The sequence below is a fragment of the Phacochoerus africanus genome, chromosome 4 (assembly GCF_016906955.1).
Source record: "Phacochoerus africanus isolate WHEZ1 chromosome 4, ROS_Pafr_v1, whole genome shotgun sequence".
Taxonomy (NCBI): Eukaryota; Metazoa; Chordata; class Mammalia; order Artiodactyla; family Suidae; genus Phacochoerus; species Phacochoerus africanus.
Window position 1 is genome coordinate 46,346,312 of NC_062547.1, and position 15,674 is coordinate 46,361,985.

Genomic DNA, 15,674 nt, shown 5'->3' on the forward strand with positions numbered 1-15,674 from the left:
AATGCTCACAATAGTTGAATTTGGATAAAGGTGCATGGGTGTTCTTTATACTTCATACATTCAAATTATTCCCAAATCAAATGTTTAAAAAAGCACACCCAGTTTACTTATTATTTTGTCCCTGATTTTGTAGGTCAGGAAGGGTGGTCTGGGCAGCTCTTGCTTAGGGTCTTTTATGCAGTTGCAGTCAGAGCCCAGCAGGGGCTGAAGTCATCTGAAGGCTAGATGGGGCTGGGTCTCCAAGGTGTCTCACTTGGCTGGCAGTTGATGCCCGCCATCAGCTAGGAGCTCAGCTGGACTTTTGACTGGTATGTTTACATGTGGCCTTAGCATGGCAGCCTCAGGGTAGCCAAACTTCTTACGTTGTTTCTCCCAGAGTGAGAATCCCAAGAGAACAGGTGGAAGCTGCATGGCCTCTCTGGACCCAGTCTTGGAAATTGTACAGCATCTCTTCTGCTGCATTCTACGTTCCAAGAGAGTCACTAAGAACTTGCAGTCATGTTCCAAAACTGCTCTAAATGCTTACTACATGCCAGACACTGTTTCATGTGCTCTATATGTTGTAACTCATTTGATTCATACTAAAATCCTCCTTACGGAAGGTAGTCTGTCTTTATTTTAGAGAAGACTGAGATGCAGAGGTTCAGTAAGTTCCCAACATCACACCATTATTGAAAGAGCTAGGATTTGAACCCAGACATTCTGTCCCCAGAGCTCACGGTCTCATCTATTACCTTATAATGTCTCTGTATACAGCTGATCCCTGTTACATTTGGTTAAACTGCCATACACATAGGTAATCACTTTTCATTTGCAAACACTTTTCATCTACAAGCACACTCCCCCAGCACAATCAAAATCATGTGACACAAGTCTAACCATCTCAGCTCTGACTTTTTTTTTTTTAGCTGCACTTGTGGCATGTAGACGTTCCTGGGCCCGGGAATGAGCCTCAGCCACAGCAGCAACCCAAGCCACTGCAGTGACAATGCCAGATCCTTAACCTGCTGTATCACAAGGGAACAGCTCTGACTTTTGCATATGTGGTTTGCTTTCCCTGGAATACATTTCTTCCAGTGATTCATCTGTCTACATTATTTGTTCTTCAGGTCTTTTAGGAAGCCTTTGCTGACCACCCAACTCCAGAGTGAGTGCTTCTCCTCCAGAAGAGCGTAGAAGCCACATGGTGCCTTTAGTTACAGCACTTATCATTATGCCTGACAATATGCCTGTTGTCCTGGCTGTTTCCCCACTGGACTCTTAGTTCCCTGAGGTCAGGGACATTATTTTGTTTATGAAAGGATTTGTAGCGCTAAGCACAGTGCCTGCAATGTAGTGTGAAAATATGTATAAACTAATCTCCCACACTCATCCCCTTGAATAAAATTACTGCATATTTCTCACATATAGACATAGCCAATAAGACACCCTCCCGACAGATACAAAATATGCCACATATACTCTTGTCCACGTGCCCTCAATCACTTGGTTCTGTCTCTGTGACATTCCTCATACAGGCTAACCACCACAAGCCTATCACACACACAATTATTGTGACAGCTCTAATCTTCAATCACTGTCATATACTGTTTTACATACAGTCACGGTCACCATCTGCACTCTCAAAACAGGATATTTGCCCTCCTACAAACTGAGTTAAGATGACAACAGCTTCATTTTTCACACACGCCTTTGCATACTGTATTTTTCATCCACACAATCCCTGACATACACAATTATGGTTACGCACTGCCTACTGTTTTCTTCCCACTCCCGCTTGACGCCCACTTTTACACTCGTTCTCACACACCCATTCACTCACGCATGCACACGCGTGCACACGTCCACTCACAGTCAAGGGAATGGAAACACAAGTCTTCAGGGACCGAGCCCTCGGTCAGCTCCTGAATCTCAGCCTAGGCCAGCGCAGCCCCGCCTCGCTCCGCCCCCTCATGCATATGCAGCACCTCAGCCTGGCGGCCCGGCCCCCAGACGGCCATTTGTAGCGGCGCTGGAGGCTGCGTTCGGCAGGCGCTGCGGAGACGTGTGGAGGAGCGCGCCCCCCGGACGCTGCGACCCTCGCCCCTGCGGTCACCCCGCTTCTCCGCGCCTCCTGCCGGACCTGGCCAGCCTGGGCGCCGCGCTGCCGCCCGGACCGGCCCTCCTGAAGCTCCCGGCGGTCGGGACCCTTGCCCGGCCGCTCGCCCGCAGCCCGCCGGCCGCACACGTCCCCGGAGCCGGGCCTAGGGCGGGCGGCGGCTCGGCGTGGCTGGGCTGGGCTCGGCGGCGTCCCCATGGCCGCGACCGGCTGGCGGGACGGCTCTGGCCAAGAGAAGTACCGGCTCGTGGTGGTCGGTGGAGGCGGCGTGGGCAAGTCGGCGCTCACCATCCAGTTCATCCAGGTACCTGGAACGGGCCTGCCGGGGGCGCCGGGGCGGCGGCGGGCGGGGGCTTGCTCTACCTGTGGCGGGGCGGCAGCGGGGACCCCGCCCCGGAGGCGCCGAGCGGGCCGGGGGCGGGCGGGCAGGGGGGCGCGGGGCCGGCTCTGCCTTTCTGCACTGCGGTCTGGGCGCCCGGCTCCTGCCTGCTGGGCGCCCTGCTTGGCGTCGGGGGAGTCGGGCTTCTCAGGAATGTGTCCGGGAGGGCGGAGCTGGGAGGGTAGCGCAGATCCACCTTATCGCTCCGGCGTGGCCCGAGTCCTTCGGGAGAGGTAGCGCCGCAGCACCGGGTTTCCTGCCCCGAAGCCGGGGCGCCGGGCTTAGGGCGTGAGGCTGGAGCCCCGCGCTCTGGGTTTCCAGCCGCCCCGGCCGCCTCCTGCACGGTGGGTGCGATCGCGGAGGCAACTTGGCTGCGGCTCCGCGTGGTGTTTGGGCTTCTCTGCGCACGCTGAGCGGGGGCTGCCCGCTTCTAGCCGAGTGTTTTCTCTTTGTGTGTGTTTGTGCATTTCTTTTAAGTGGTCTCTTAGGCAATGTGTCTGGGTGGGAGTGTGTAATAATGCCCCAGGGAAATGGTGGCCTCGAGGAAGTTAAGAATGTTCTCCGATAGGGCTGAGACCATTTCCTAGGAATTCCTGGTGCCTTCCTGCTTCTCGCAGTGCCAAGGTGAAGTTTGGGGTGGGCCAGGCTAGGAGATGACCGACCGACCGAGTCGCGTGTTCCGTGTCTGTTCCTATCATTCTCTCCTCCACTCCCAACCCTCTCTGGTAGCTGGAGGCGGAAAGCCAGGGTTGTAAAGGAAAGGGAGATGGAATTGTTGATTCTTAGGCTTTGCTCTTGGTAGGAGGTTTGCGTGATCTCTTTTTGAGACTGGTAAAAAGAGAAACCTAGATGTCTTTCTGCTTTTGTCAACCTGAAAGGTGTGGCATGTGCTGGGAGAGAATGAAAGTACTGCGTTATAACAGGTAACAAAGATACTCTCAATATATATGAAGAGTATTGTTAAGATGGTTTGATGAAATATTTGTTTTACCCATTGTTTTCAGTTGGGGTACCTGAATAGCTTATTTCGTTTCGCTTATATTGACATTAAAATACAAAGTACTGTAGCATAAATGTGATTGTTACCTTTCACATTGACTAAATGAACAATAATTGCTGCTATACTATTTCAAGGTATTAAAAACTGCTGCTAAAACCTTTGTATCCCGGAAGAGGAGATGTTTATGTATAATGAACATTTACAGTATGCTCATTAGTGGGTTAAGAAAATCACACTAAGAGGTGAGATTGGTTTTAGTTTAGCAAGCTGGCAGAATCAGGGATGCCGTCATGTTGCTATTTCCCCTAGGGCCAAGAGAGACTTTAACTGATAGCAAAGCAAAACAATTTATAGCTGATAGCAAAGCAAAACAATTTATAGCTAACTCTTTCTTTGGGGACGTGTGGGATGTGGTGAGGAGTGAAAGAATAATCCTGGGTTCCAGTATTAATAAAGAGTGTTAGCTAAAAGACTTCAACCACAAATATTTCTTGAGTTTTTTGGGGGGAGGGGCCGTCTGAATGCATTTGAACCTGTAAGTTAATTATTAAGGTATTGAAGTCTTTTGTTTTTGGAAATATTATTAGAAACCATGAAAATAACTTCATTGCTAATGATTTTCTAGAATTCATTTGTTTTAAGAAACACCTCTTTTATGACTAGACATGTACCTAGATGATCTAAAAGAAGTAAAGGAGGCATGTATGCATGAGTCATGTACTTACAGCTAGAGAACATTGAACCTTAATTTTCTTTTCAGTGAAATGGGTCTGATCACACATTCTTCATAATCCTTTAAATTGCAGGAACTTCCTTAGTCTTATATCTAGTATGTAGTATGTGCTCCATTAGCGGTGGCTGTATGTACACTTCTGTAACATAAATGCAGAGGGTCTTCAGGATTGGAAAAAGTCAGTTTGGGAAGGATTGAGAAAAGTTTTGTGAAGACGAGATGGTGGAAAGAGGGGGCATGTCTTATATGAGTGGGAATAGTATGGCAGCTTGGAGAGAGGAGGCAGGGAAGGAGGGGTGTGGGATAGGCCAGTGAAAAGGTGGAACTGAGACCCTGACTTTGAGGAGGCTCTCTGGAGAGGTAGGAGCTAGACCTGGATCAACTCTCAGCTCTACCACGTGCTGCATGTGTCATCTTACCCAAATTACTTAATCTCTCCCTACCTTAGTTTTGCCCATCTGTGAACTGGGGAAATACAAAGTACCACATACAGTTGTGAAAATTTAAATGAGTTAACATAGGTTCAGAGCCCAGAACAATGTCTAGTGCATAGTAAGGCTACAAACATTATTAATTGTTGTTACTATAGTAATCTTAGCTTATGATGCTAAGGTGACTATCATTTACACTTCTGAGAACTGCTATTTATTGTCAGACTCCTGGGAAATTAAAATTCATTTCTGTTGTCACTGTCTAGCAGTAGTAATTGGAGGGAGAGAAGACAGCAGAACTATAATAATCTTAAGCGGAAGTCAGTTCTCTTTGTAGGAGATCAGAATGGCACAAATTAGTTTTATTTGTTTTGTAAGACTCCTGAGATACAACCCTGTTTTTACAGTGTTCCGAATGTATTATTCTGTTAAGTAATCTTGAATAGAAAAGAATCTAATAAATTTGGAAGTGGAGAACTTAAAAACAACTTTGCCTTTAGTCCTTTCTTTAACCTTAAATTTACTTTTTGCCTTTTATGCATATGAGGAACTACAGAATTAGGACATTAAGGCAATAATTACTTAAATTGAGGTGGCTTTTCCTCTTTGAACATGAGTAGAACACATCATAAAACATCTGTGATTAAAAATGTAAAATATTACTAAGAGTGTGCATATGAACTCCTTGTTTTTGTTCATAGGGTCTTTTGAAAGATGTCTTAACATTTTGTTGGTAAATAGGACCACAAAGTGATGGGTGGACTCTGTAGAGAGGAAATGATATTATTCAATATTGTACAAAAAGAAATGGAGAGTGCGTTGACTTTCTGGGTTCTAGGTCTCCCTACTCAGGTGACGCTGGGGAATCTTTTAATCTTCCGTAATCGCTTCAGGGATTTAGTTTCTTTTCCATAAACTGTTGGGTTCGGGTGACCAAATTGCTGCACATTTGAAATTCTAGGTTCTTTCTTACTCAGTTAACTAGTTGTGTGTCGTAGGTTCTCCAAGCCTTAGTTTCCTGTATGAAAAGGGAAACTTAACGTTAGTACCCTCAGGGTCTTTGGAGTAAATGAAATAATTTATCCAAATCATTCAGCATAGTGCCATCTAGGAATAAGTAAAATAATAACTTTGCTGCTGTTATTTCTGTACATTTTTCCTCCAAAACTAAATTTGTGATTTACTCATTTTTCCTTGACATTGAATTGGTCTGTTGTAAGTCTTCGACCTCTTCCTTCCTCGACCTTGTACTTCCCTCCACTTCTGTGTGATATCTAGGTAATAAATGTTGATCCCATTTTGAGTTGGGAAACTTCTTTTGATCAGTTGGGAGTTGATTTTCAGAAATAATGGCGTAACAATTGGGGTTTCTCGCAACTCTGAGAAAAGACCATACGTGTTCTACAGAATTTAAGAGAGGAATTTCCCAGCCTCTGTTCTCAGCATCTTGACTTTTTATTCAGCAGTGTGTCAGATTTTGAGCTGTGTAGGGGGTAGCTGGTTGAGTTTTATTGAGTTTTAGTCATTGTTACAACCTGCTAGCCTGGACCTTACTCAGACATTGCTTTTTTACCTAGTTTGCCCTTTGCCTAATGCTTTTTCATTGCCTTTTCCTGGGGCAGAGATCCTAGAAGAGATTCAAGACACATGCATTTGTGTTAAAGTTAGTTGATCCTTGTGTGAAGTTTGTGATCCTAAATTGCTCTTCTGTTGCGTCTTGAATCCACGCCCTGCAGTTAGAAATCACTTAAAATAACTTATATCTGTGAATTTGAAACTGTACTGTAGACTTATTTTTAGTGTGCAAATTACTGTTTTACATTTTCAGAGTAATTTACAAATTAATTCTTAGCATTGAAATATAAGACATCCCTCTTAGGGGTGCGTACATACTAGAGATTTCCTCATTTTGGAGGGAGTTGAAATGGTTCTGATGGCACTTCCTAGATGCAAATGCTAGGCGCTCAAAGAACACTTTCTTTTAGAAGATGACTGCTTTTGTCAGAGGAGAAATTCTAACCTATGGATTTCTTAAAACTCACTCTTATGCATTTGTAACCTTTTTATATGTGTGGATGTCTGTCTGTTTTGTGATGGGGAAGCTGCAAGAGTTTAGTAGGGATATTTCTGTTGAGTAGGTTAAGAATTCGGCTTTCCCTTGGTATAATACCACTAGAAGGCAAAGTGATGACAGGCAGCGACCTACTGGGATGGGATTTTGAATTCATCTGTGTTGCTGAAATGTCAAGGATCTTTCCTAAGCTTTGAAATGAAAGTAGTCTGTTTAATTCAGTTAGAAAACTAATTTGGTAACTTTAAAGTGGGGGAGGAGTGCAGAAAGAGACTTTCTTAAAACATAATTGTTTTTAAAATTTTTAAAGTTTCCTTTTTCGAATTAAAAATGATCGTATAAAATAGAAGCAGATTTTGTGATGTTGCCTGAATGTTTATTCCTTTTTTTTTTTTTTCCTTTTGGCTGAGGAAAAACAGAAATGTCTTTAGGGTATTAGTTCCTTGCTGAAAAGTGATAATGAGTAAAAAGACTTTGCCTGTAAACAGTGTAAATTGTCATTGGATCTTCTTGAAAGGCCTTGAGCTTGAATTACTTTGGGTAGAGCCACTGAGTCTGTGTTTGGGATTGAAACTTAGTTTAAAGTAATGTCCTTGGTAGGCCTCTGATTTTTTTTTTTTTTCTAATGTTTCTCAAAGAAAAATGTCTCTTAGGCTTTTATGAAAAAGACAAAGAGGAGTTCCCGTCGTGGCTCCGTGGTTAATGAATCCGACTAGGAACCATGAGGTTGTGAGTTCGATCCCTGGCCTTGCTCAGTGGGTTAAGGATCCGGCGTTGCCGTGAGCTGTGGTGTAGGTCGCAGACGTGGCTCCGATCTTGCGTTGCTGTGGCTCTGACGAAGGCCGGCGGCTACAGCTCTGATTTGACCCCTAGTCTGGGAACCTCCATATGCTGCAGGAGTGGCCCTAGAAAAGGCAAAAAGACAAAAAAAAAATATATATATATATTCACACATATTCTGTGGTTCTGAAAGAAGCAAAGAAATATAAATTGTCTAAAATTGTGGTATTGGAGACATTAGACTTACGTTCATTGTTACCTTTTAAATTTTAGTTTAATGTTTTATGAACATAATGATTTTTTTATTGATTACATAGCATTAAATAACACTAAATAGTTTAGTTAAAGCATTAAATAACACTAAATCATAGTTTAAAGAATTTGTTGTTTATATATATTAGTAGTTTAATACTGAAAACCAGTTTATCTTGTAACCTCATATGGTGCTGTTTTTTCCTAGGAGAAAGAACTTTGTATAACAATAATTAAATGTTCAGTACTGGAAGTATGGGTATACATGTCAAAATGATATCTGGTGTTGCTTTTAAAAAAAACTTTACCTGAATTTCCCAGGTGCTACCATTTTATTGTATTTTATTTTCCCCCTGTGCATATATGCACACTTACTTCTTTTTGAATCAGATGAGTGTAAGTTGAAGACAACGCCCCCTTATTTTTAAATATACAGGGGTATTGGTTTATGTAAACATAATGTATAACCAAAATCAGAAATTAACATCGGTACATTACTAATCTAATATGCAGAACTTTTTCATATTTTGCCCAATGTTGCCCTTTATAGCAAAAGAAAATCTCATGCAATTATGCAGTGCATATTGTCCCCATATCTTCCTTAGTTTGGAACAGTCTTTGTGTTTTATGACAGCGACATTTTTGAGTACAAGTTAGTTATTTGTAGAGTTCCCTCAACTTGAGTTTGTTTCTTCATGGTTGGATTCATTCTGGCTCAGGAATAGCACAGAAATGATGTGTTCTTCTCAGTGTATTATATCAGGAGGTTGACTTGATTGCATATGTGCTTACCTTTTGACTCAGTAATCCCCAGTCTAGGAATTTATCCTGAAAATGTACTTCCAACAGTGTGAAAAGACATGTGTATGAGGTCACAGCATTGTTTAGAATTTAAAAAGTTAGAAGCAACCTATAGGATGGGGAGGGGTGAATATAATAAGGTTTATTCACCCAATGGAGCTATAAAAAGAATAAGAAAAGGTCTCTGTGAACTGATGTGAGATGCATTCCAGGATAAATTGTTCAGTGAAAAAAAAGTGCAAAAGTATCTACTGTATTTGTAATAGACTACTTTTAGTGTAAGAAAGAAGAGGAAATGAAATATGAATATATTTACTCATTGGGGCAAAAACAGCACAGAATGGATAAATCAGGTATTAAAGAAATTATTGGTTAGCTGTAGGGGTCAGTGGGAATAGAATAGGGATGATGACACTTTGAGGATACTTTTCTGACTTGTGCAGCCATATTTAATGCTTCACATACTCAGTATATAAACAGTAAACACCAGTAAAATCCAATAATGAAGAAAAAAAGTCACCCTAAGGTGGAATACAAACACACGAACCTTATTTCAAATGAATAACAGAACTACACTAAGCAGAGAAAGAAAAACTAATATAAGTAACTTTTGAACCCGGTATTTGGACTATGTCCTCAGGATAAAGACAGAAAGAACTCGAAACAAACACTGAATTCTAATTAATAGGCTTTTTTTCTCCACCTTCCTTCCAGAGGCATGGGTTGGCATGTCAGGAACGATTTTCTTTTTCTTTCTTTTTTTTTCTTTTTGTGGCCACACCTGTGGAATACGGAAGCTCCTTGGCCAGGGGTCTAATCGGCTAACCCTGAAGCCTAGGCCACAGCCACAGCAACACTGGATCTGAGCCGCATCCACAATCTATGCCACAGCTTACAGTAACACCGGATCTTTAACCCACTGAGTTGAGGCCAGGGATTGAACCTGCATCCTCACAGAGACAATGTCAGGTCCTTAACCCCACTGAGTCACAACAGAACTCCCTGAAACAATTTTCTATAGTAGGATTAAGTAAATGAGAAAGTGTATTGTGGAAATTGGGAGCCAGGTTCCTCACTATTGGAGAAGGGAGTTGAGTGTGGAAAGGGGAAGGCTAGGAGGAACTTGTTTTAAAAAATTGTAATGGAATATTTTATTTAATGCAGTATATCTAAAATATTATAATTTAAACATGTAATTAATATGAAAAAGTATTAATGAGTTATTTGACATTTTTGTACTGTTTGAAATCAGGCATGTGTTTTAGACTTTGAGCACATCTCAGACTAGCCACATTTCAAGGGCTCAGTAGGCATGAGTAGCTGAAGACACAGCCTAGCCCAGGGAACCAAATAGACTACTGTTTCCCTGAGCTGCCTCACACTCTGGGTCCTGTGAGCCTGGAACCCACATGTACTAGGAAGAACTCTTGATGCTTGATTGGAATTGAGGATGCCAACATGAGAAGTATATAGATATGGAAACAGGTGTGTATGGATACACATGCACACATCTGTACATCCTTTTTCCAGCTCTATTTGCTGAGAGAGCATAGAAACAATGACATCCTATTAACAGTTGATAACACCTAGATCCGGGTTTTTTTTTTCTTTTTCTTTTTTTGTCTTTTTAGGCCTGCACCCACGACATATGGAGGTTCCCATATAGGGGTCCAATTTGAGCTGTAGCTGCTGGCCTGTGCCACAGCCACAGCAGCAAGGGATCTGAACCGTGACTTTGACCTACACTTCAGCTCATGGCAACGTCGGATCCTTAACCCACTGAGAGGGACCAGGTATCGAACCTGCATTCTCATGGATACTAGTTGGGTTCTTTAACCGCTGAGCCACGATAGGAATTCCCCAGGTCTTGATTCCTAAATACCATGCTTTACTGAAAGGGACCTTGGAGAAATGGCTGATCCCTGGCCTGGGGCAGGGAAAAATAGAACATGAGCTTGGAGCATCTTGTAGTGCCAGAAAGTAAAGAAGTAGTGCTCAGAAAACTAAATGATAGTGGCATATCAGAGACACAGCCAGCCTGGAAGAACTCCCACTGACTAACTCTGGGACAATATCGTCAGAATAAATAATGATAGAAATTGATTATTGTCTGTAAATAATTTGCGAGTCCTTAGGGATAAATAAATAAATGGAGGAAGGGAAATCCTTCTGTAAGATAAACATAGAGGAGATGGTGGAAATTGAAAAATCACCATCTCGGAGTTCCTTTCATGGCTCAGCGGTAACAAATCCAACTAGTAGGACAGGGGTTTGATCCCTGGCCTCACTCGGTTTAGAGTCTGGAATCACTGTGAACTGTGGTGTAGGTGTGGGCACCGCTTGGGTCCCGAGTTGCTATGGCTGTGGCGTAGGCCAGAAGCTGGAGCTCTGATTTGACCCCTAGTCTGGGAACTTCCATATGCTGAGTGCGGCCCTAAAAAGAACCCCCCCCCCAAAAAAAAAGGAAAAAGAAAAATCACCATTTGGCAGTCATAACAACTTATTTAAGTAAGAATCATAAATGGATGTTAAAAGTAATGGGTAAAAGTTTGAGGGTAGGTGGATAGTCTCAAAGTGTCTCTTACAAGGTATTGTTAATTATCATCAAGGGGGAAATAATAACCATGGGGAGAAACCTGGAGATCGAAGTTAACATCTTTGCTGTAGCTTTAGTTAAGGATAATCAAAGTTTACTGTTATGCTAATGAGATCTGTTCTTCACAGTTACCAGAGCTAGAATTGAAATTAAGAATTGAAATTAAGCCTGAAGGAACCAAATTGAGGCAAAAAGGGGATCAACTTTTTCTCTGTTTAAGGAGAAAATTTTTGCTTAATTTTGTGGGCAGATGGCCTTTGAAGTGAAAGGGTGATAGGCTAGTACGGATTTTGGTCATGATCTTTAGCATAATGACCTCTCTTTGCACTAATCCTTTTTTTCTTTTTAGCCCTTACCTATGGCTCATGGAACTTCCTGGGCTAGGAGTTGAATTGGAGCTACACCTGCCCACCACAGCCACAGCAACTCCAGATCCGAGCCTCATCTGGGCAGCTGGTAGCAACAGCGGATCCTTAATCCACTGAGTGAGGCCAGGAATTGAACCGGCATTCTCACGGACACTGTGTTGGGTTCTTAACGGGAAGCCATGACGGGGACTCCGAGCACTAATCTTGGCTTTTGCTGTATAGATTTTTTATTTTTCTGTGTTCTGTGGCAGATTTAAAGAGGATTCTTTTTTTTTTTTTTTTCCTACTTGGATTTACCTTAAAATGATTCATATTCTTAAGATATTTAATTAGAAAGTCAGAATAATTGTGTCTTATTCCCAGTTGTGGAAAATGAGGAATTCAGAGTTTTGGTTGCTGTTTTCATCCACCCCTTTATTAGATTTAAGAGATTTTAAGAGATTTCTCTTTCAGCATTTATTTTGTTATTGTAATTGTAATAGTAAATAATGCTCAATGGTATTAACCACTTTCTCATTAGGAGTTATTGCCTTAATTTGCTATTTCTGTCGTTCTAACTGGTTTGTACTTATAAGTGATTCTCATTTAACAGCTAGTTTTTGTTTTGAATTATGATTTAGAGAACACTTTCAAGTACTTTTTTTTTTCTTTCTTTTTAGGGCTGCATACGTGGCATATAGAGGTTCCCAGGTGAGAGATATAATCAGAGCTACAGCTGCTGGCCTACGCCACAGCCACAGCAGATCCCAGTTGCGTCTGCGACCTGCACTTCAGCTCAGGGCAACGCCAGATTCTTAACTTACCGAGCCAGGCCAGGGATGGAATTTGCGTCCTCATGGATACTGCGCCACAATGGGAACTCCTCAAGTACTTTTAAATCTAAGATTATATTTGCTTTTTCATGATAAATGATGACTTAGGTATAAAAGTATTGGGTCCCAGTATTTTGGTATTAAAAGAGTCAAAGGTACTACTTTATCTTCCATTTCTTTACCTTTATCTAACTGACTTCAAATTTCTATTCTGCAGGAATAACTTGTATTCTCTTTGTATGCTTGTATCCTTCTCTTACACTGCAAATGGAAACATTTGTGAGGGTAAGGCTAGACGTTTTGCTCTTTTCACTAGTTTTCCCGGGGAGATGATGGAACATTTTCAAGTCTGGAAAGGTTTTCTTCTTCATTTTTTTTTTGTCTTTTTTCTTTTCTAGGGCTGCACCCGTGGCATATGGAGGTTCCCAGGCTAGGGGTCCAATCAGAGCTGTAGCTGCCGGCCTACGCCAGAACCACAGAAGCGCCAGATCCAAGCCGCGTCTGCAGCCTACACCCCAGCTCACAGCAATGTCGGATACTTAACCCACTGATTGAGGCCAGGGATCGAACCTGCAACCTCATGGTTCCTAGTTGGATTCGTTAACCACTGAGCCACGATGGGAACTCCCTCCTCTTCATTTTTTGAAATCATTTTCTCAATTATCTTCTGAAATACATATTTGTGCATTGATTCTTTGAAGTCTTTGTACCATATTTCTTAAAGAATCAGAGAGAAGGCTAAAAATAGTCTGTTCTAGGAGAATTTGTCAAATGTGCCTGATGAAAGTTTTTGGATGTCAAATCTAATTACTCTCTCAAACAGATTTAATGCCCTTGATATCTCAGTCTAATATTAATCAGTGGTGATGTTCTCTTGTCTTAAGGCCACAAAACTGGTAATTTCTAAAGCTTGGTATTGTTTAAGGAAACATCTCCTTCCAAGGAATGGTTTTTTTCTTGTGTGGCAGAATATATTTTTTAAATGTATTCTCTCATGATGAGTCAACCTTAGCTGTTCTCCGTGTTGGAAATAAAGACCTGATTTGAAATAAATCCCTTAGAATTATTGTAGGGCATTGAGATTCCCATTCTTTTTGATGCTGAAGGCCAAGTTGGTACTGGGGAGCTTCAGTTTTTGGAGTATCAGTAGCAGGGTTTCAACATATGTCAAAGTCTGTGAAATGTGCTAAGACACTCAGCCAAATTTAGGTTTTTTGGCTGAGAAGTCTAATTTTGGAGAATTAGAGATGCTTAAAAGGGATAGTTTTCAAGTTTATTAATCCTTCAAGTCAAAGCTTTCTGCATTGAGGCAAGTGGAAGAGACTTCAGAAAATAGTGGAGGAGAGTGTGTGTGTGTATGTGTGTCTGTCTGTCTGAAACCTGAGGTATGCTTATTTTATATAGTATTTTGTATAGATGTCTTTTTCACAATTTCTTTTATAAATTTTGTGCTTTCTTTTTCTTTCTTTCTTTCTTTTTTTTTGGTCTTTTTTAGGGCTGCGCCTGTGGCATATGGAGGTTCTTAGGCTAGGGGTCTAATTGGAGCTGCAGCCACTGGCCTACACCACACTAACAGCAACACAGGATCTGAGCCACATCTGTGGGCTACACTACAGCTCACAGCAACTCTGGATCCTTAACCCACTGAGAGAGACCAGGGATCAAACCTGCATCCTCATGGATCTTAGTTGGGTTTGTTAACTGCTGAGCTACAAAGAGAACTCCTGAAATCTTTTGCTTTTTATTCATTCTTAGATAATTTTAGTTTCCATTTGGATATGCCCTTAGTTTTTAAGTGATTTAAATTTGGTCAAGGATTGAGTGGATCTTTTCATAGATTTCTGGCTTTGTTAGGCTATGGTCAAAGAATGTGATCTGTAAAATTCCCTGTTTTGGAACATTAAGAATTTTTAATGGCTGAAAATAACATTGATTTTTGTAAATATTCCAAAAACAGAGAAGAATGAGTATTTATTTATAGCTTATAAGGTGCAAAATTTTACATAAATCTATTTAACTTGAATTTGTTGACTGTATTATTTAAGATTGTCTATATCCTTTTTTCTTGCATATTTAATCTGTGAAACCCTGAAATAATGTATTAAATTTCCCATGAAGGATGTTGTACTTTTTTTCTTGTGTTTCTGAATTTGTTTTTATTTTGATATTATTTGATATATAATGATTACATCTTTCTTATAATTAAATAGTAATAGTACCAGTCTTGTGCAGAGTTCTGCTTTAATTTTCAACCTATGATATTAATGTTGCCTTTACTGGTTTTTTTTGTATGCATTTATTTCATTTATATTTCACTTTTTTTGGTCATTTTATGGCAAGCTTTTATAACCAATATGTAATGTGATCTGAGAGTCTCTGTCTTTTAGTTGGGGCATTCAGCCTGTTCACATTTATTATATAATATCATTATGTATTTGTGAAATAAGCTAGATAAATTGTTTTGATCCTTTTTATATTTTTTGTATTTCATATTCTTTGTTTTTAGCCTTTATTTTGTAGGCTTGTTTTTGTTGCTTCATTTCTCCTGCATTGAGAGTATAAAAGTAGAGAGCATTTTAAAAGTAGAGAAACTTATTCCTTGTGGTTGCCTTCCTCATAGACCTAAATTGTCTATGAGATTAAACACTACAGCTGCTATCGTTTTGTTTTGTAAAAAGGCAGACCTGGAAACATTAATACTGCTTATTTAAGAACAGGGAGCTTGGCGTAGTGTAAAGAATCCTTGCAAGTCAAGACATTTCTCTAGATCTTGATTTAACCACTGTGTGACTGTGGCTTTGGACAAGATAATCATTCTGTGTCTGATTCACTTAGACATTTTTCTTTCAAACTCTATAAACATTAGAATGTTTACAGGTAAAACAAGTATTTTAGGAAGAATTTTATAGATTTGTACTTTTTCATGAATGTCTGCCTCTTGTTTCTATTTGTTTGTACTTTTTATTCTTCATATTTAGACCAGTAATACTTTTGTTATTCAGAAGTAAGCATATAGAAAAATATTTAATATTAATTGCTAGAATTGGGTCTTGAACAGGACATAATAAGTAGTTGGAAAAAAGAGGTCTTAGGAAAGATGAGTTGTATCTATTATGGTTCCATAGCAGCTGGTCACTGAAGAGAATATAGAACTGAACTGTTTTTGATTTTGGGTTTCAGAGTTTCTCTGTAATTAGAAGATTATCTATATGTAGCATATGCACGTTTGAGTTTTAGAAGTTCTAGCAGTTGAATGATAGTGTCAGTTTTATTCAGAATGATCTTTGGAGAAGATTGTCCTGTTTTAATTTCTCTCTGGAAATTCTGATTCAGGAAACGTAAAACATCTTGGG

General features: G+C 40.7%; 1 protein-coding gene across 2 annotated transcripts in view; it reads left to right on the top strand.

Moving 5' to 3' along the window:
- The first annotated feature begins 1,990 nt into the window (after nt 1-1,990).
- Nucleotides 1,991-15,674, top strand: part of RRAS2 (RAS related 2) — a 72,235-nt gene continuing 58,551 nt past the window's right edge. Inside the window, exon 1 of one of the 2 annotated variants that reach the window (XM_047776235.1) lies at nt 1,991-2,402. In XM_047776235.1, coding sequence (XP_047632191.1) covers nt 2,295-2,402 — 108 coding nt within the window. In that variant the 5' untranslated portion in view covers nt 1,991-2,294. Of the gene's footprint in view, nt 2,403-2,801; nt 2,822-15,674 lie in introns of those variants that run through there. The other variant, XM_047776236.1, reaches the window with a different exon arrangement.